The sequence below is a fragment of the Protomyctophum parallelum genome (genome assembly GCF_964188405.1).
Source record: "Protomyctophum parallelum genome assembly, chromosome: 3".
Taxonomy (NCBI): domain Eukaryota; kingdom Metazoa; phylum Chordata; class Actinopteri; order Myctophiformes; family Myctophidae; genus Protomyctophum; species Protomyctophum parallelum.
Genome location: NC_139698.1, coordinates 24,419,595 through 24,441,534, shown reverse-complemented (window position 1 = coordinate 24,441,534; position 21,940 = coordinate 24,419,595). Strand labels below are relative to the sequence as shown.

General features: G+C 44.4%; 1 protein-coding gene across 1 annotated transcript in view; it reads left to right on the top strand.

Moving 5' to 3' along the window:
* The window catches only part of pou2f2b (POU class 2 homeobox 2b), a gene marked incomplete at its 5' end in the record, with an annotated part of 52,808 nt that extends 31,115 nt beyond the window's left edge, over positions 1 to 21,693 (top strand). Inside the window, 17 exons of the mRNA XM_083762084.1 lie at positions 5,177 to 5,239; positions 5,571 to 5,605; positions 5,939 to 5,995; positions 6,941 to 7,006; positions 7,120 to 7,239; positions 8,174 to 8,563; positions 13,349 to 13,454; positions 14,452 to 14,543; positions 14,659 to 14,808; positions 15,196 to 15,337; positions 16,444 to 16,592; positions 17,694 to 17,897; positions 18,561 to 18,653; positions 18,834 to 18,931; positions 19,329 to 19,397; positions 20,137 to 20,210; positions 21,106 to 21,693. Coding sequence (XP_083618210.1) covers positions 5,177 to 5,239; positions 5,571 to 5,605; positions 5,939 to 5,995; positions 6,941 to 7,006; positions 7,120 to 7,239; positions 8,174 to 8,563; positions 13,349 to 13,454; positions 14,452 to 14,543; positions 14,659 to 14,808; positions 15,196 to 15,337; positions 16,444 to 16,592; positions 17,694 to 17,897; positions 18,561 to 18,653; positions 18,834 to 18,931; positions 19,329 to 19,397; positions 20,137 to 20,210; positions 21,106 to 21,464 — 2,267 coding nt within the window. The 3' untranslated portion in view covers positions 21,465 to 21,693. The remainder of the gene's footprint in view (positions 1 to 5,176; positions 5,240 to 5,570; positions 5,606 to 5,938; positions 5,996 to 6,940; positions 7,007 to 7,119; positions 7,240 to 8,173; positions 8,564 to 13,348; positions 13,455 to 14,451; positions 14,544 to 14,658; positions 14,809 to 15,195; positions 15,338 to 16,443; positions 16,593 to 17,693; positions 17,898 to 18,560; positions 18,654 to 18,833; positions 18,932 to 19,328; positions 19,398 to 20,136; positions 20,211 to 21,105) is intronic.
* Between the last annotated feature and the right edge of the window lie 247 nt (positions 21,694 to 21,940).

Genomic DNA, 21,940 nt, shown 5'->3' with positions numbered 1-21,940 from the left:
GGTGTCCTGAATCGGGAAGCGTGTGTGTGTGTGTGTGTGTGTGTGTGTGTGTGTGTGTGTGTGTGTGTGTGTGTGTGTGTAGTGTGTGTGTGTAGTGTGTGTGTCCGTGCGTGTGCGTGTGCGTGCTTGCGTGCCGTGAAGGGTTTGGTCTCATGCCCTGAGGAGAATTATAGAAACAAACCAGACTACACACACAGACACACACGCCCAGTCGCTCACACACACACACACACACACACACACACACACACACACACACACACACACACACACACACACACACACACACACACACACACACACACACACACACACACACACACACACACACACACACACGCACACACTTGTTCCCTGTTCCTTGTATTGCATCATTTATTGGTGATGATTTATGATTTATTTGATTTGCTCAACAGTTATACTGCATATACAGTATACATATAGCCTACATAATATGGCAATTCTTTCCATGGAAAGATGTCAGTTAGTTGTTGTACCGGTGAGGTAAGAAACCTTATAGGGAGAGCTTATGTGAGAACCTACATTAAATACAATATGAATGTATATAATTATCTGTATTATTTTGAGACTGTTCCAATACCGATATGGCATTTTTATGGTCGATATGGCCAATTACGATTATGCTACCGATTAATCGTTCATCCCTAATTAATATTAAATAAAGACAAAAACAAACAAAAAAACTAAAAAGATATTATGGTACCGTACTTTAAGGATCAGTCTTAAAGTACCATACTGGTGCTCTGGCATCACAGTAGTAGTAGTGTACTGTACTGTATATTGTGAGTATGTCAATGGTGGGGTATTTAATTAAACTTGCAGATATAGGGAATTATGAACTTTATGGCACCTTTGTTTGTTTGTTAGTTTGTTTTGCCAAAGTTATATAAATGTGTTTCAATGCATTTATAGTGAAGACTCATAAAAAAAAAAAGATTGATTTATGAAATTCAAACGTCCATGAATTGTTAACTGCACAATGAATAATGATATTTAGCCAACATAGTTATTCGGCTAATTTCAGTAATGTTTTAATTCGTTTGGAGAAAATGTAAAAACGATGTACATGTAATGTAAATGTAAAATGATTCTTGTCATTAGGCCATCATTATTATTAGCAGTACAAGTAGCAGTAGCCATAGTAGTGTAACTGTTGGAGTTGTGGTCATTATACGGGCTAAATGGAAGTTGTAGCACACCCACACAACCTCTCATCTTTTATAAATAAAGTAATGACCCTATACTCTCTCTTTGTGTGTGTGTGTGTGTGTGTGTGTGTGTGTGTGTGTGTGTGTGTGTGTGTGTGTGTGTGTGTGTGTGTGTGTGTGTGTGTGTGTGTGTGTGTGTGTGTGTGTGTGTGTGTGTGTGTGTGTGTGTGTGTGTGTGTGTGTGTGTGTGCGCGCGCGCGCGCATGGACAGTAGGTGGCTGTGTAGACATTTTGCGTGTGTGAATGTGTGCGTGCTGATTTGATGGGAGAAGGGGTCTGTACAATATGAGTAGATGACGTGTGGGAGAGAGCAGGCTAATATTAACAGCCTCCCTGACAGTAAGTGTTGGTTTTTAGCACTGCGTTCAAGCTGCTGTGTGAGGGGGAAGTCACTAGGGGAAGTGAGAGAGAGACGCAGTCTCTTGATATACTGTCTTTTCTACTGTATTAATGACCACATTAGACACCAGGTTACCGTCTATAGCCCGTCCTCCGCCGTTAATCAATGCACACTTGTCCCTTTATGTGTACGGTGCAGTGTAGGCTGAACATACAGCGTGTTGGCAGTTGGCAGGCTCGCCTCGCCGGGTGGAGGAACCCTCTTGTAAAAGTGAAAGTTCACATGTTTAGACTCTCTTAAGAGGCCTGCAAGGTCTCCGTGGGCAGAGCGTGGAACCTCGCCGCCGCTAAGCATGCTTACTCACTGAGTGAGTCACTGTGAACAAGACAAGTATTTATAATGCACGTGGTACCTTTCCATTGAACCACACATTTACCACTCTTTAGACTTTAAGCAGTGCCGTATGACCGTGATCCTGTGGTCAGACCTACATGGTCATGAAGTGTGGGTCATGACCGAAAGAGTAAGGTCGCGAATACAAGCGGCCGAAATGAGTTTTCTTCGACGGGTGGCTAGCATCTCCCTTAAAGATATAGGGTGAGAGGTTCTCGGAGGCTGAGAGAGACTCGGATTATAGAGTCGCTGCATCTTTGCCTGGAAAGGAGCCAGCTGGGGTGGTTCGGGCATCTGGTTAGGATGCCTCTCGGGCGTCTCCCTATAGGGAGGTCCTCGAGGCACGCCCCACTGGGAGGAGACCCCGAGGCAAACCAAGGCACACTTGGAGGAAACACATCGACTCACTGGCCTTGGAACATCTCGGGATCCCCCAGGAGGAAGTCACTAATGTTGCTCTGGAGAGGGAAGTCTGGAACACTCCGGTGGAGCTGTTACCCCCGCGACGGTCATTTTAAGTTTAAGTTTGCATTGATTTATAAGTGGCTCCTTGTGGTTCTCTTGACTCTCTTTTTGGCAGCAAATTTCTATTTTAGTTTTAGTCATAGTCTTTGGAATAAAACTTCATTTAGTTTTCGTCATATTTTAGTCACCTGGAATGTTTTAGTGTTAGACTAGTCGACTAAATATCATAAGATTTTAGTCGACTAACTGCAGTTGATTTAGTTGATTAAAATGTATTTTGTCGGGCCTTGATGACGTCGTAATGACTGATTTTACATCATGCAACCAAGTGTAAAATGACTTATACTGGATCTCTCGTCCACTAATCCCTTCCTAACATTTTAGTGTAGTTTTTATTTGTTGACAAAATTGTCCATATATTTAGTCTTAGTTTTAGTCATCATAGCTTAGTTTTCATTTAGTTTCCATTTTGTTTTCATCAGTGAAAAAAGGTAGTCGAAGAACTCAACACTGCTTGGCAAGAGCAAGGAGAGTGTTTGTCTCTGTCTCACTACTGCCCCCTACTGCCCCCTACTGCTCAATGCTCCTGTGAAGATGAAAAGGCAGAGACAGACAAACCCCCAAATCTTGGACAGAACAGTCAACACATTTAACTAAGTCAACAAATCGCAGGAAGGAGCACATATGAAATGGCCTAGTTTGTTGTTAAAATGTGCTATACAGAAGAATAAAAACTATGAAAGTGATTTGCACACTCATTAAAAAGCTGCTTTGTGGTAAAGGAGTTAAAAAAAGACAAATAATTATCTATCATGCAATTAGAGCTGACATGGCAAAAAGAAAAGAAAGGGGGGGAAGAAAATAAATGTTATTGTAAAGGAAATGCACTGTGCATTTTACAATATGTTATTGTAAAGGAAATGCACTGCATTTTACAATATGTTATTGTAAAGGAAATGCACTGTGCATTTTACAATATGTTATTGTAAAGGAAATGCACTGCATTTTACAATATGTTATTGTAAAGGAAATGCACTGTGCATTTTACAATATGTTATTGTAAAGGAAATGCACTGCATTTTACAATATGTTATTGTAAAGGAAATGCACTGTGCATTTTACAATATGTTATTGTAAAGGAAATGCACTGCATTTTACAATATGTTATTGTAAAGGAAATGCACTGTGCATTTTACAATCTGAAAGATGATAGCAAGCGACCTCCAAAATTAGTCCAGACTGTGCAACCAAGTTTTAATCAGGCATTAGAGGAATCTAGAAGATCTTTAAAGATACTTTAAAGCACAGCAGTGCATGACAACAAACAGGTGGCATATTATCAGTGCTTTCATCAGTGACATCATGACAGTACACAGGATGGGAGGAAAGGAGTGAAGGGGGGAGGGGGGAGTTCATAATGCAGGTGGCAGATATAATTAGTTGGTCGTTGGGTGGATTTGCATATCTCCACAAAGGGGAAGTATAGCTCTGCGTGTGGGAATACGTGTCTGTGTCTGGGCGCGCACGTGTGTGTGTGTGTGTGTGTGTGTGTGTGTGTGTGTGTGAGTTGGTGTGTGAGTTGTTGTGTATTTGCCATAAAGGCAGGGCAGAAGAACGGGACACATGAGAGAGATGATGTTGACACTGACAGACAGTTTTTTGATAAACAAAGGACTGGTGAGGTGACACAAACATGTCACTGACAACAGACACACTACATCCCTCCACAATTCCCTCCAAATCTCTCTATACCGCAGTACCGCACCCATTATTCTCACATGGTTTCTCCTCAAACATATCTATACTGTTGCGCTCTCATATTTTGACACGGGGACTGCATGTCCCAGCAGCACTCTATCGATCAGGAAGTGACACGGTGTTGTGAGTGACATACAGAGCCAAAACAACTATAACATGACCAACGTGGTGGGCATGGCTCGCACTGCAGTTTGAGTTGTTTGCTTTTTCTAAGAATACCCCCCCGTATTCTTAGAAAAAGCAAACAACTCAAACTTTGGCCCACTCCATCTCGCACTTCTCGCAGCCACCAGTAGGAAAGAGTGAATGTCTGAAAGCATGTACGTGGGCCGAGTTTGACTCATATGGTTTTTGTGAACCGACCTCAAAGCTGTCGATTCCTAATTTATGTTGCGTGCCACAAAGCTCACGTTTACTGTATCTCCATAAAGACACAACAACACTCAGTGTTTATCGTTGACCAATGGTCAATATCGCCTACCTATACTGTATACAGGACTACGCGTACACCTTATAGTTGGCCAGATAGATGCCTTCATTATTTTCCTTCTCCTTCGGCCTGTCTCAATAGTTACTTGTAACAGTATACACCAGTATGTAAGCCTATTATGAAAACTGAAAATTCGTTACTTGTTTTTTCCCCTTCTCTTCTTTTGTACCTGCCTGTGACCTCTCTCTCTCTCTCTCTCTCTCTCTCTCTCTCTCTCTCATTTTTGTTTTCTTTCTTTCAATTTCAATTCATGCTTTCCATTATCAGCGTGAAATTCAGCATAAAATCTTTACTTCTCTAAATCTTCTCGGTTTTCTGTTTGATTGATGCTCTATTGATGCACCTTACATGTAGGTTTAGCCTCACCTGCATATATATATATAATATATATATATATAGTTGCTCTCTTTTCAGACTTTTGTTATCTTTCTTGGAATCACCGTAACATTGTTTCTAACTTCTATTCTGTCTCTCTCTCCCTTTCTCTCTCTCTCTCTGCAGATATCAGGATGTCAAAGTCAGAGGTTGAGAAGCTAGGGCCTGAGTCTCCAATGGAGAGCACAGGTATATACTGTGTGTGCGTGTGTGTGCGTGCGTGTGCATGTGTGCGTGTGTTTGTGTGTGTTGATCATTTAAAATGTAATATAAAATCTTCACTTAATCTAATTTTAGTGAAACCATGACCTGACAGCTGCGTGTTGTGTAGACTGTAGACTATATGCTGTGTGTGCATCTGTGTCGAAATATGTGTAATATCTTTGTGTGTGCTCGTGCGTGCGTGTGTGTGTGTGCTCTTGTCTTTTCAATTTCTCATGTTTTCTTCTGTGTGTACTGTGTGTGTGTGTGTGTGTGTACGCTCTTGTCTTTTCAATTTCTCATGTTTTCTTCCACGCAGATTCAGAACGGAACGGTCCGGAATCAAATCACCAGGTAGCTCTGACTCATTATGCCACGTACACTCAAATTTAACACATGCAGACATAGTTTTACTGAGGTTAAACACCTATTCAGTCAGGAAAAATATAATTATAAAGGACATTTGAATGCAGGTTATATGTATTCAACCATTATGAACAAACTATCACCAGTAATATGTACATAATCTACGTACCGGTAATCTGTAGTAGGAATACAGGTACAGATAATTACAGCAAGTGAATCAATAATGTGCAGTCCATCTATGTGAAGTGAGTACAAACACTACACTATATTGGTGGTGAGAACTATTGCTTATTTGTCCTTCTTTGTCCTGTACTCCTGTAGGCTCAGTCCATGAAAATCAACCCCTTTCCCCTCTCACCAAGTCTGAGCAGCAGCAAGGTGAGTTGTGTGACTCTGTGTGAGTGTGTGTGTGTGTGTGTGTGTGTGTGTGTGTGTGTGTGTGTGTGTGTGTGTGTGTGTGTCTGTGCGCGAATTGCGTCTGGTTCAGTCTTTATGTCTGTCTGTGTTTGTTTTTCTTGGGGTTTCACGGCACCACAAAGGCCTCATTGACAGTATGGCTGCTGTAGCATTCATCCCTTTCTATGGACCCAATGGGCTCTTTGCGGACGTTTAATGATTCATCGAACGACAAGCGAGTGTCAAGTAACGTGTGCATGCCTCCATTAGAAGCGAACTCACTGAGGGCACGGCGATTCATTGTGTCTGAGAAACCACTGGTGGAATGGAGTGTAATTTACCCAATACCATCACTCCACAATAAGTTAATCCCCCTCCTAAACCTTCCTCATTTTTGCATACCGACTTATTGGATATGCAAATCCGAGAGCGCCACCATGCAGGCCCCTAGTGTCTGCTGCATGTCCTGACATGTCCTCGTCCATGAAGAAAGGGGAACATACGTCCCTTTTGTAGAGAAAAGAAAGGCCTGGGCAGTCCCTAACTCCCGCTATGAATAATGGAAGACAAATGTCTGCACCGCAAACCAGAGAAACAAAGCATAGATTAGGTGCAGGCTTTGCTGAAGTATAGTATCTAAATTCACAACGCACTGTATTTTGATCTACAGGTTTGCCCCGGAGGAGTTTATGTGCTCGACTATATTGTCATGATACTAAATAAGCTTTTCAATTTGGTTCCAACTGGAGATATGCCACAGGGAGGTGTGGGGCCGAGGGCTATTGTCAATCGTGTTTGCTCTGGTTCTCTTTATGGAGCCAGCTACCACAGAAGAAGTGTATTTTGGTGGGGGTTTGATTCATTACAACAATACAATTTTAATTGACTATTTGTATTACATGTTGTCTCTTCATGTCTCCTGCACAGATTATTGACTTACAAAATAGTCTGTATTCTTACTATACAAATCAGCAAAGACATATCATCTCTAACGTACGTATACACCAGAGCGATGTTAGACATTTAATAATTTGGTACTTTTGCCAGGGCTACAGCTGTGTCTACCAGCGCCAGTTAAACCGCTGTTTGTTTTGTCGTTATACCAGAGTAAGATGGAGGAGTGTGGTGACATGTCACCAGTCCTCCCACCCTCTCATGGCCCGACCCCCTCACAGACCGCCCTACAGCACACGCAACTAATGCTGACCGGCTCCCAACTGGCAGGGGTAAGACACACACACACACACACACACACACACACACACACACACGCACACGCACTATTTGGAGATTTAGCATTGGGCAAGGGGCGTTCCCGTCCAAAAGTTGCTATCTTCAGACACCAGCCTTATCCCTAAAACACCTGCTCTACCCGTTACATTATGCATATAGGTGTGTGGTTTGGGCATTACATTAATAAAACCAATCACAGATGCCTTTAAGAGAAGACTCCGCAAGCCATTGTCCCCAATGCAATCTTACACGCTCTCCCTCTTTGGCCATAAATGTATATTTGATACACAGAATTATCACTCGCATTGCTGGTTATAGCAAATGTAGACCAAACAACATTGTATTTGTCTTCGATAAGCTTCATGGTAACTGCTGATAAAAAACACAATTTATTGGCACAAACAGTCACACTTTTGTGGGTGACAGTATCAATCACATTCAAGGTCACTCAATTCTGAATTTGTGTCCACAGCCACACTGCATGTGGCACCAATAACGTTAGACACTTAACACACCCGACGTTCACAGGCACGCATTGGTATAGAGGGTGGTTTTAGAATCGGCGATGCGCTTTCCCAAACGTGTGTGGGCAAGATGGCAATTTCAGGGATAATGCACCAACACGGCCACACCTCCAGGCGCAAATAACGGAGTCGGCATAATGTTTAGCGGGTGGACACCGTTTAGGGACGGTGCCAGCTGCCTTGTGCGTAATTCACGGGTAACGGGTACTGCGGTTAATGTTTAAGGCTTTATAGCCCAATATAGGGCCCATATTTTTCTGTATCTGTTGGTGGCGGTGTGTTGCTTTTCTTGCTTGCTTCTCTCATGGTGCTGCTTTTTGAACAAAATCTGTCTGGCTCTTTCTTCTCCTCTACGTTCCCGCCCTCCTGTATGTCTCTCCTCTCCGTCTGCGTCTGCTTCCAGCTGACCGCTCTGCTACCTGCTCAGCAGCAGTTGTTGCTGCAGCAGGCCCAGGCTCAGCTCCTGGCCGCGGCCATGCAGCAGTCCAACGCAGCCCACGCTGCTCACGCCGCCCACGCGGCCGCCCAAGCCAATCAGCAAGCTCAGGCAGCCGCGGCAGCGGCCAATCAGCAGGCCCAGCAGCAGCAGCAGCAACAGCAACAACAGCAGCAGCAACAACAGGCGGGACAAAGTGGCCAGCAGGCCCAGCAAACTCAGTCCCAGGGACAGGGTCAGGGACAGTCCCAGGGACAGGGACAGAGCACACAGGAACAGACAGGCCAAAGCGTCCCTGTCCCGCACCCTCCTCCGCCCCAGCTCACCCTCACCCAGCCAATCCAGCTCACCGCCCAGGTAAAGACCGACCAATCACAGTCCTCCTCCTCCCCCCAGGCCCGGGCGAGCGGGCAGGGGGGCTTGATTGAGAACGTATTGCATTCAGCTGTGGGCTCATTTCCCCCTCTTTGCATGCTGGGTATACTGTCGTTTTCAAACCAGCGCTTCTCTTTTTCTGTCTGCGTGTTTACTGTTGCTGTGCTGCTGTTTCATCAGCTCATACACCTGACCTGATTAATCCCATTGCATGCTCTTTCTTAACCAGGGATCCTTTTTGAGGGGCGCTAGCCCCTCCTATATCCAGCTTTTGGTGTCTGTCCACAAACTTTGTCCTACACAAACATTAAATTCCCATTGACAATGAATGGAGAATTTTATATAGTTTTTGAGCAAATAGATAGTGTCTATTTTACGTCATGATGATGTACGATGATAAGAGTTCGCCCCTCACTTCACACAGGTGTTTGTAATTCAAGGAGCCCCAGTTTTGATATACATTGGCCACAGACCTCCATTTGGTACGCTGTTTTCTCCGGGACCCCGATCTACACTACAAAATACTTTCTTAATTTTACTCTGAGAGTGTCCAAATTGAACCAAATGGATTTGGTTCCATACACTCTCTGAGTTACAGACGTTTAAGGGTCCATTTGGTTCCTGACAGCAATCACTTAGCTGAGGTTTAGCTGTTCCGTTCAGGACAAGCAGAGTCAGGGTGCTGGCTCACTGGAGGCTCTGCTACACTTAAAAAAAGGAGAATTCCGGACAAGCCGCTTTCTTACCTTAATCTGGCGTTATTAACTTATTATATCCAACAACGAGCGGTACGGGTGACATTTTTCAGAACTGGGTCACCGAGAGACCCACACAGTACCATCAGCATCCCTCCTCCCATCTAATCTAACAGAACAGTATATTAAACCTATTATTACATAAAAGGATTACGTCATATTCATTATGTTCACTGTGGAGTTGAATTTCCTTAAACCCATTTAGACCTGAGATCAGATTCTACAAATGTCGTTCTCAAATATTTTCATATGTCAAGGAACCCCAAAAATGTCCCCTATCTGAAAATATGTTGTTCCAGGGAAAGATTTGAGTTAAAAACATTTGCTCTGAATACATTCATGGACACATTTAAATTATCAGATCCATGGAGATTCTTAAATCCAGCTCAACGTAAATATTCGTTTTTCTTCTGTACATCACACTTTCACAAGATTAGATTACTTCCTGATAGATTCAAAACTTCTTCCCTCAATAAGACACTGTGAGTATGAAGCAATTGTAATATCCGATCATAGTCCCCTAGTCCTCAAATGAGCATTTCAGAACAGACATATGGCCAGGACTTGGAGATTCGATAACACTCTAATAACTAGGCAAGCGTGTGTGGATGATATTAAATCCCGAATACAGTTCTATCACTCTACAAATGACACACCCGATGTATCAAGAAGTACACTATGGGAAGCACTTAAAGCGTATATACGGGGGCAGATTATTTCGCGACAGGCTTTAATCTCCCGTCTACGTAATGTACAAGGCAAAGCTCTGACTGATCGATTACTTGAAGTAGACCTACAGTATGCAGAATCTCCTTCTCCTGAATTATACAGAGAAAGGGTTTCGACTCAAGCCGAATTCAAACTCCTATCCACAAATGAGACAACTAATTTGATGACTCGGTCACGCCATAGGTTTTATGAACACGGGGATAAGGCGGGCAAAATACTTGCACTTCAAATTAGCTGCTTTTTCAGAAAATTTAAACATACCTTCCATTAGTCAAGAACATAAGGTTCAACTTGAAAGAGCTATTACCTTAGATGAAATACATCAGGCAATCTCACAAATGCAGTGCTCAAAAGCCCCAGGACCCGATGGCTATACCTCTGAATTTTACAAGTCATTTACTGAACTCATATCTCCCCTTTTACTTAAAGTGTTTAATGAATCTCTCAACGCCGGCCACCTCCCACCAACTTTCTACCAAGCTAGCATCTCTGTTCTACTTAAAAAGGATAAAGACCCACTTAATCCAGGTTCATACAGGCCTCTGAGTCTTTTGAATGTTGATGCTAAAATTTTAGCAAAGATTGTGGCTACACGTTTGGAAAAAGTGCTCCCAACTGTGATACATACTGATCAAACGGGATTTATAAAAGATAGACATCTATTTTTTAATCTTAGACGCCTATTCGACATTATATATTCTCCCAGTAGTACCCCCCAAGATACGGAAATACTGTTATCTCTTGACGCGGAGAAGGCCTTTGATAGGGTCGAGTGGGACTTCCTCCTCTCGACCCTGTCAAAATTTGGGTTTGGTCCAACCTTCACTTCATGGGTTAAACTACTTTATGCTTCTCCATTAGCTTCTGTACATACAAACGGATACAGGTCTGAAAACTTCCCTTTGAATCGCTCGACCAGACAAGGCTGCCCTCTCTCATCACTGCTCTTTGCCTTATCTATTGAGCCGCTTGCAATTGCGTTGCGTGCTTCAGACACCTACACTGGTATCTTCAGAGGAGATAGAGAGCATAAAGTTTCACTTTACGCTGACGATTTATTATTATACATATCCAAACCTTCCACATCTATTCCTAGTATCATGTCCACCTTAGAAAGTTTTGGCAGGGTTTCGGGGTATAAAGTCAATGTTTCCAAAAGCGTTTTATTTCCTATCAATACACAAGGCAATCAAACTTTTGGCTCTCACCTATTTAATGTTATAACCAGCTTTCGATATTTAGGAATCATAGTAACCTGCAAAGCACTTAATGACTTGTTCAAGCAAAACCATACAAAACTTTTTGAACGTACTGAACAAGACTTAACGAAATGGTCGAACCTTCCTATCTCACTTGCCGGCCAAATTAATATAATTAAAATGAATGTCCTCCCTAAATATCTGTTTCTATTCCAATGTATTCCAATTTTTGTTAACAACACTTTTTTTAAGAATCTGGATAAAATTATCTCCAAGTTCATTTGGGATAAGAAACCCCCCCGAATTAGGAAGGATTTTTTGCAGAGGCCTAAATCAGATGGCGGAATGGGATTACCTAAGGAAATAGAGCATGCACCTCCACTCTAGCCCAGGTGCTAGTCAAAAGGCAGTACAAGAGAAAGAAATTCATTCATTCCTGAAGAAGATCCTAAGGGATCGAAACGTTGAATCAAATAAACCAGTGGAGCTGAGTTTTGCAGACTCTATTTTTTCTCTTGGAATGGGATTACCTAACTTCAAACTCTATTACTGGGCGTGTAATTTACGTGCGCTCTCATTTTGGCTCCAAGATCAATTGCCTACATGGGCATTTATTGAAGGTCAATGTTGTCCCCCAACATCGTTGTCAGCTTTAATCTTTCCCCAGTGGCCTCAAGATATACTAAGTTGCCAAAGAATTCCATAGTCTGGCATTCTCTCAAAGTTTGGCTCTCAATACGAAGGCATTTCGGTTGGCACCCGGGTTCTGTGCGCGCACCTCTGGTCGCTAACCATGCTTTTTTACCATCCCTTTCTGACTCATTGTTTAAAGTGTGGCATAGAAATGGTATTCACTCCTTCAAAGATCTTTATATTGATGGGTTATTTCCGACCTTTGAACAAATACGACGCAAATTCAATTTACCCCAATCACATTTCTTTAGATTTCTACAGATACGATTTTTTTTTTTAACACAACACACTGCTTCATTTCCAAACATACCTCCCAACTCATCAATGGAATCTATATTTCTACCTGACCCATTGCTGAAAGGAGGTGTTTCTATTATTTATAATTCTCTCTCATGTTTAGATAATAATGCCTCCTTGGAGTATTTAAAAACTGCTTGGGAAAACGACTTAGGAATATCTATCACTGACGAGCAATGGTCTACATCTCAAAAGTTTGTGCACTCTTCTTCAGTATGTGCCAGGCACGGTCTTATACAGTTTAAAATATTACACAGGTTACATTTGTCAAAGGAAAACCTCAACAGAATGTTTCCAAATGTGAATCCAGCCTGCGACAGATGTGGCCAGTCGCCGGTCACTCTAGCTCATATGTTCTGGCACTGCACTAAACTAACATCATATTGGCAAAGTATATTTAAATCACTGTCAGACATTGTTGGAAGACCTTTTGACCCGGATCCACTGACAGCAGTTCTGGGGGTCAGGGGGCCCGGGGTCAAACTGTCTACTTTCCAATATAACATGGTAAAATATGTGACTCTACTGGCTCGCAGACTGATACTGTTGAATTGGAAACAAGCACAGGTTCCCAACTTCCCACTCACACTACACTTATGAAAGATGTTATGCACTACTTGCAATTGGAAAAGATAAAGTTTGAATTGAGAGGGAGTGAAGATAGATTTTACCAGACATGGCAACCCTTCATTGACCATTTCAATAGGTGCACGCTAACCCCTCCTACACAATTTATAACACATTAGAAAATTGGAAAGAAAAGAAAAAAAAAGGAACTGAGTATTTTTTCTTTATTTTATTTTTTCTCATTTAAAAATAAATGTCTGTAATTCAGTTAATTTACAACAACGTGTTGGGAAAGTTTGAGAGCAAGAGTGTATGTCCTGTTGTCTTTGTTTTGTTTGTCTGTTCACATTTGTCATTGTTTAACTGTTTTTAGTTTTTTCGTGTTTATCACATTTCTTTAAACTGCTATTTCGGGCCAATATGGCTGCCATGAAACGGGTCATTGGATGGTTACTGTTAGACCTTCCAAACGGTGTCTGAGCTCCCCTGACCCTGTGCTGTTCCATCTGCTCTCCTCCACCCATCAGGACATCCAGCAGCTTCTGCAGCTCCAACAGTTGGTGCTGGTGCCTGGACACCACCTCCAGAACCCTGCCCAGTTCCTCCTGCCCCAGGCACAGCAGGGCCAACAAGGTACTGCACCATCCATCCATCCATCCATCCATCCATCCATCCATCCCCCTGTCTGTCACACTAGTGTCCACCTACAACTGTACAAGTCACTGTGTTAACCTAGCCTGGGCACCATTCCATTTCGGGTTCATGAACCGGTCGGGAGCGGATGATATCGCTATACGTCATGTTGTAGTATTGTTTTGTATAGTCAGCAATCTTCCGGAACTTCCTTTTCCCTCAAACCGATTTTTCCTCAATAAAAGCTACAGGCTATACGAGAGCTTTTATTGTTATTCTTCCGGTTTGAGGGGAAAAGGAAGTTCTGTTTGATTGTTCCTGCCTGATGACTACAAAACAATACAAAACAACATGACGTAGCGATATCATCCGCTCCCGGCCGGATCATATGGCACTTTTGGAACAGAGACCAGGCTTTCCTCTGAGGTGGAAATAGTTCTCAAACTATTTCGTGCCAAGGAAGGACCCCCAAACACTTTCAAGATAAATAAAAAAAAGTTCAACAATAGCAGATGTACAAGCTCGCAGCTGTGAGCTTGTACATCTGCTATCTTTGAATAGCCATCACAGCAAACTTGTAGGAGAAGGAGGGAGAGCTGCACACTGGCACTTGCAGGTTCAAGAGCTTTTTATTTAATGTCATTTAAAGTACAACATGTTTCGGTCTTTCGACCTTCCCCTGGTCCTGAGGAAGGTCCAAAGACCGAAGCGTGAGTAAGTCGAGTGTGCAGAAGTCTTTTCTTGAATAGCCATCACAAAAATAAAAAATGACACAGATGTTTTCCCGGTTAAGATAACGAGCGTGTGCATATTGGTTCCATTTGTACACTCACTGCAGATTTTATTTTTAGTAGGCCTTATTATACACACAATAAAACTACAAGGTAATAAAACTCATAATACTGGATAACAGGCAGAAGGCGTACATTGCGATTGCATGCATCAATTTAATTGCATCAAAGATTCACGATGTTGTTGTTTGTTCCCATCCTCCCAGGACTCCTTTCGACACCAAATCTTATTTCGCTACCTCAGCCAAACCAAGGGGGCCTGCTGTCCGCTCCGACCAGACTGGGACTCCAAGCACAGGTATACACATGTCCAGGAAACTCCCAGGCTTCAGTGCCAGAGAGGGCCTCAACAACGACTATTTGAGCCCTAAAGTAATCCATGATTCTCTCTCTCTCTCTCTCTCTCTCCATAGAGAGATAAAGGTGTAGAGGTGAGCAGTGGTGGGGGTGTGACCCCTTTGACCTCTGTGACCTCTCACCCCGAGGAGCCCAGTGACCTCGAGGAGTTGGAGCAGTTCGCTCGCACCTTCAAACAGAGACGCATCAAACTAGGCTTCACACAGGTGTGTGTGTGTGTGTGTGTGTGTGTGTGTGTGTGTGTGTGTGTGTGTGTGTGTGTGTGTGCGTGCGTGCGTGCGCGTGTGGGTGTTTGTGTCTGTGTTACTGAAAAGGGTAATATGAAAGGATGCATGTTTATTAAATGTCTCATGTTGAGCAGCATCATTTTAATCTGTCTTTGTTGTTTTATTGTACCAGTTAGTCCCATCAGGTAAAGCGAGCAAATTTAAGGGGGGGAAGGTTCAGGATCTTTTTATTTCACTCATAGTTTTAGTTTGAGGTAACTATAATAGATTTTAGTTCAACTTGTATATCGAGCAATGTACAATTGTAGAGAAATGTGCAGTGCAATTTTCATGTGACAATAAACGTGCGTTTGTGCATGTCCTCAGGGTGACGTTGGCCTGGCCATGGGCAAGCTGTACGGGAACGACTTCAGCCAAACCACCATATCTCGCTTTGAGGCCCTCAACCTGAGCTTCAAGAACATGTGCAAACTGAAACCACTGCTGGAGAAATGGCTCAATGACGCAGGTGAGAAGAGGGGGGGAGACAGACAAATATTTATATATATATATATAGAAACTATAGTAAAACTATAGTCAAATCTGGTTTGACCAGATGAAGAGCCTTGGCTCGAAACGTCGTCAATACATTTATCTTTTGGAGCATATGAGTGTGCGGGTTCCCTTCTCTTTTCCTATATATATATATATATACAAATATCTGTCTGTCTCTCCCCCTCTTCTCACCTGCGTCATTGAACCATATATTCTTTCTTTAAAGGATTTATAATGCTACAGTAAGTATATGGTATATAGCAACAACTTAAGTGACACAGATTCTGTCCCGTATTGAAAGTATAAGGTAATGGTATACTGTAGGTTCAGGTAGCAGATTCGAATGAAAATCAACCGATAATCACCTGTATGTTACTTATCACTGGAATGTAACTCGAGCCAGCTGGCTGAGCCTACTGGTGATTATCAGTTGTTATTACATGGCTTGGTTGAATGCTTGATTCTGATTGGTCAATCACTGAATTCAGCGGTGTGTTATTTCTTGCTCCGCTCTATAACAGACCACTGCCTAATCAAACCCTCTGATCACCAGCTGCGCCCCACTTAATTTACTGCTGTTTCCAACATGACAGCCATGTACACACACACACACTGTGACACACAATGTAATTTACAGCAAAACATTGCTCTCAAAAATGTTTTTGAAAACATTTGAGCTAGAAATAGACTAGCAGTACCCGAAAATTGATTCTATATTTGATCAACTCACTTCCTTGTTTTTCGACAGTGCTCCAGCCCTGCAGCTGAGCAGACGCAGCCAGCGCGAATACTTTTTTTGTTGTGTTTTGGTAGCCAAGCCATGTAATAAGCGGGATAATATCTGGCTAGGTGGTCATTGTCGGGATATAATTCACCTTCAGGGTGATTAAACTCCCTGACTTGTCTCCCGACAATGACCACCTAGCCAGATATGATCCCTTACATAATGTTCTAAAGCGGGTGGTTCAGGTCTAAAATGGCTTAAGCGGTGTGCGTATGTGTGTAGGGGGGGGTTAATGTATGTTGGCCATGAAGTGGACGGAAACATGGATGCATTGCATGTGATGTGTCCTCCACCAGAGACCATGTCCATAGACTGCACTCTGCCCAGCCCCAGCTCTCTGTCCTCCTCATCCATGGGCTTCGAGGGTCTGCCTGGCCGCCGCAGGAAGAAGAGAACCAGCATTGAGACCAACGTGCGCGTGGCCCTTGAGCGCGCCTTCATGGCGGTAATTAAAACCTAAATCCAATTCAATTAACCTGCACATGAACGCCACTGCCAGTGTCGAGAGCGGTTAAAAACACAACTTTTGCCCCGGGGAATTCTTCAAAAATAAAGGCGCTATAGAGTGCCAGCAGATATGGCAGATTTTACTCTGCCCCGCCGTCCGCCCACAATCAAGAGACGTGCAGTTTACTGAAGTTGATGTGGGTGGGGTTTGAACCCTCAGGTGCATTTGTTTAATGTTGTACTTTTTCTAATGTAAATATGTGTTTTTAATACAGTTAAGTACACCCTTTCCCCCCCCCCACTGTTTCTTTATACTTTGCATCGGTGTCATGCTTCTGCAAAAAACCTAAACTCAAGGGTCTGTCTTACCCTCCCTGCAGTTGTACTATGACAAAAAATGTTCCGTTGATTACCTTTTTTCACTGACAAAAACTAAATGGAACTATGAAGACTAAAATGAATGACTAAATGACTAAATATAATAATATATTGACAATTTCGTCAAATAAAAAACTATACTAAAATGTTAGGAAGGGACTAGTGGACAAGACATCCAGTATAGAGGGTATGCGCATGCTTAAAGTGAATGGCACATCGAGTGGCAAATCGAGTGTCAAAGCAACATGCAAAGTGAGTTTAACATTGTTTAACGTTGTTTAATGCAATCAAATTCTGATTGGATGTATGGGCTGTCACGGCCAGGAAGTAGTTTTTTTCCACTCAGTAGGCATTCCTGCATAACTTCCGGGTTTGATGATGATGTCACGCACATACCCGCTATAAGTAATTTTACATTTGGTTGCATGCTGAAAATAGCTGATCTACATGCTCACAACGTGTCGCAGTGCGACACGTTGTGAGCATGAGCGGCTATTTTCAGCAAACGCGTGCTCGTTTCGTGCACACGCCCGCGACTCACCAGACCTGGCTTCTGTTTAGCTTTTTGCGTTGTCGCGCCCCTCTTTATAGAAGACCTCTAGCAGACCTCTCGTTGATCCAGGCAACAACAACGCGTGCGTTCCTCTCGCTTCCCGCATGAAAGGCCCTTGAAAGCAAAATCTAATTTTGCTGCCCAAAAACACCACTGCCTCCCTGACAGAACCAGAAGCCTACCTCAGAGGAGATCCTGATGATCTCCGAGCAGCTCACCATGGAGAAGGAGGTGATCCGTGTCTGGTTCTGCAACCGCCGGCAGAAGGAGAAGCGCATCAACCCGTCCAGCGCCACGCCTCCCCTGCCCTGCAGCCAGCCCCCCACCTCGGCCCCGCCCACGCACAAGACCCCCTGCTACAGCCCTCACATGGTAGGCGGTCCCGCTCACTCTCTTTTTTTATACAAATGAAACCAAATGGACCTGGTGTGGGTCCATTTGGTTTCTATTGGGTCTATACAGTCAAATTCAAATGGAAACAAACGGCAGACGGCACTGTTTTTTTCCTTCTTTTTTTTTTGATGACTTCCAATAGTTCTCTTCCTTTCCGTCTCTCCAATTCTATTCCTCGCCCTTTTTCTTCTTCTCTGTACTCTGCTTTCTCCCAGGCACGCACGCACGCACGCACGCATCATGTTCACTCTCTCTCTCACTCACTCACTCACTAAATGGTAAATGTTGCCTCTTTTATCCGAAGTGCTTTACATAGATTGTAGTGCATTACATTCACCCATTCACACACACACATTCATACACCGACGGTGGAGGAAACCATGCAAGGCACCAACCAGCACATCACGAGCAATTAGTGGTTGAGACTCTTGTTCCAGGGCCGGCCCTAGCCACTATAGGGCGCCAGCCAGGTCGCTAGGGGCGCTGTGTAGCCCTCAAAATAATACAATAAAATTAAAATAAATGAAATATGCATATGCGGGGGCGACTTCTACTAATCTCGCATTGGGCGCTGAGAGGACATGCTCAAGGACACTTTGACGCTAACTCTTCACTCACTCACTCTCTCTTTCTGTCCGACAGATGTCCAGTCAGCTGTCCCAGGCGGTGAGCAGTCTCTGCAACAGCACAACAGTGACCACCATGTCCTCCATTGGCCCCCTGGCCTCCAGCATCGTCTCTTCCCACCCCTCCCTCACTTCCGTCCACTCCTCCCACAGCTCCGCCCATCCCTCACTCAGCTCCACCCATCCCTCACTCAGCTCCGCCCACCCCTCTCTCAGCTCCACCCATCCCTCCCACAGCTCCGCCCATCCCTCTCTCGGCTCCGCCCACCCCTCTCTCGGCTCCGCCCACCCCTCTCTCGGCTCCGCCCCCTCTCCGGTGACACCTCCTCCGCGCAGCACAGCCAGCCCAGCCACTCCCATCCACAGCACACTTAACCTCAACACAGGGTAAGACTGGAGATGGCATATATATACATATATATATATATATATACAGCACACATTTTAACAATGTATTTATGTCCACACAGAGGTAACACAGGGTAAGACTGGAGATGGCATATACAGCACACATTTTAACAATGTATTTATGTCCACACAGAGGAAATTGCATAGAAGGACATAAATAGTTCAGGTGCAGCAAAGTTACATCAACAAAATCAAGGCATATGTCCTCAGTCACGGTACAACAAGCATGTCATGGCACCCACACGCACGCACGCACGCACGCACGCACGCACGCACGCACGCACGCACGCACGCACGCACGCACACACTGATTTCCCAACGTATTTTTGTGTTGGGTGTGAGTAACCATTTGTGTGTTTGGCTCTTGTGTTCACAGCTTATGGCGCATGGGTAAAAAGAATGGCGACGTATCTAACTACATCACCGATTTTGCTGCAAACCTGAGGTGAATACGAACAAAACAAAACATGCACGAGACACACAAATACACACATTAAAACAACAAACCATGTCACTCTTGCATATAGCTTTCCACTTTGCTTTCACTTTGAACCTGGTGTGCCTATTTTTGGCATGCCGTTATAGGCGCAAGATTTCAAAAAGTCTCCCAAACAATTCCATATTTTCTTCATGGTGTGCACTTGCATGATCGGCTATTCATCATACGATGAAGTAATGCACAAGGGCTTCAGTGGTTAACAAAGGAAGACACTCTGTTATTGAGCCTAATTTGCTTACAGTATATGCGTAAATGGATAGAAGTATTTCAGTTTCACATGTTTTTCTGAGATTCTTCCTCCTTGCTATGTGTGCGCGTTGCATTGCAGATGATTCCTAGCACGGTGGCAGCTTTCTTACGTTGTTTATGTGAGCACTATGCTTCTTCTTGCCGCTAAACTTGCTTCCTTTCTACCTTCTCTCCTCTACCTGTGTGCGTGTGCGTGTGTATGTGTGTGTGTGTGTGTGTGTGTGTGTGTGTGTGTGCGCGCGTGTGCACGTGTGCACGTGCGTGCGTGTACACGCATCTGTGACCATATGTTTGCATATGGACACATGCGTGCATTGTGTGTATGTGTGTGTGTGTGTGTGTGTGTGTGTGTGTGTGCGTGTGTGTGTGTGTGTGTGTGTGTGTGTGTGTGTGTGTGTGTGTGTGTGTGTGTGCGTGTGTGTGCGTGACACAACAGGAACACTGTGATGGGAGTTAACACAGGGATGAACCAAGCCCTCCTCGGTAATAATCCCCTGGCGTCTATCCAAGGTGTGTGTGTTAGGCACACACACCCATATATTACAGGCCCATATATTACATACTGTAGTTCACAATTCACGGGTCCATTTGGATCCATTTGTACACTCTCAGAGTTTAAAAGAAAAGCACGGAGGAGTTTACAGTGTAGACTCAAGGCACGACGAAGATGCTCCACTCACCAGCTTGCATGGTCAAGAGACAGAATGCAAGTGGAGACAAGAATGGCGTCGATATAGAGATAGATATAGAGATAAGATATATAGATAGAGACAGGACTGATGGAGATGAAACATGAGATAGACTGAGATGAGAGTAAAGTATGGGACGTTGAATTTAATTGAACAAGACACATCGTCACCATATTCCAAACATATGAGTTGTACAAGACACAACTCTAGAACTGAAGTAATCTGAGCGATGCTGCATGAAACCGGAGAACGGGTTCCGCTGCAGCACGTTGTGAGCTTATAGATCTCCTATTTTCGATAAGTATAAATCTGGCTCTAGGGAGGTCAGTATGTTCTGTAGCAGCCTTGTTGACTGTGGTACACACAAGAACAGACGAAATGATACATAGCATATGTCATACTTTCCTATCCCATTGTGCTCATTACATCCACCATCACCCCCCCATGTATTCATGTGTGTGTGTGTGTGTGTGTGTGTGTGCGCGCGTGTGCGTGCAGTCTTCACATGCTGTGCTGTCCCCGTCACTCACATTATCATACACCTGCATCTATGTCTCCATCTCCAGTCAATCAGCCAAACGTGACGGCGTTTAACCGCTCTCTTCTTTCCTCTCTTTCAACCTTCCACGTTCTCTCTCTTCCCCACGCCTCTCTCTCTCTCTCTCTCTCTCTCTCTCTCTCTCCCTCTCTCTCTCTCCCCTTGGCCCTCTCAGCAGCCCTAGCAGCCAGTGGTGGCCAGTTGCCTCTTTCCAGTCTTGAGGGCGGCAGTAAGGTGCTGCTGGGGGGCTCCGGGGCCCAGGGCGGTGGCCTCCCCTCCTCTCTGTTCCTCAACCACCCCGCCCTGCTCCACATGGCGCAGCAGGGCCACGGTCCCGGCGCCACGCTGGCGGGCAGCGTGCAGGCCGCCATGGCCAAACAAGCGTCCCATCATCAGCCTTCCCCCTTCCCCTCGGCCAGCAGCGTGAGCCCCACCCCCTGCTCCCCCTCCCCCTGCTCTAGCCCCGCCCCCTCCTCCTGCTCCTCCAGCGAGATGGCGCACAGCCCCACCTCTCTGGGCGGCTCCAAGATCGAGTGACGACGACGCCCGACGGGCCAATCAAAGAGAGGAGGGAAGGAAGGAAGGACGGACGGACGGACGGAGAAAGAAGTAACAAAAAAAAACACACACACAAAAAAACGAGAACCTCGCCTTTCACAACCAAAGCTATCTCTTTCCCTCTCTCGCACTCTTCTTCCTGGTGTGTGGTTTTCGTTTCGTTTATTTGATTTTTTTTGTATTTGCGGCGGTTCTCTCTTTCTCAGACTCTTTCTCCCTTTCTCTCTCTCTCTCCTGGTCTTTCGATGCCAAACAATTACACAGAATGAAAGAGAGGAGGGGGACGGAGAGGGAGGGGGGACTGAAGGAGTGGAGGGAGAAGGCGGGAAGGAGGGAGAGGTCGAAACCAAAAATATCCATGTATCCAAGAAGACGGAAAGGAGGCAACGTTGGACCCCTTTTTGCCAATACTGAGCGACTCTGACATGCTGCCTCTCCCTTGCCCCCCCCCCCCC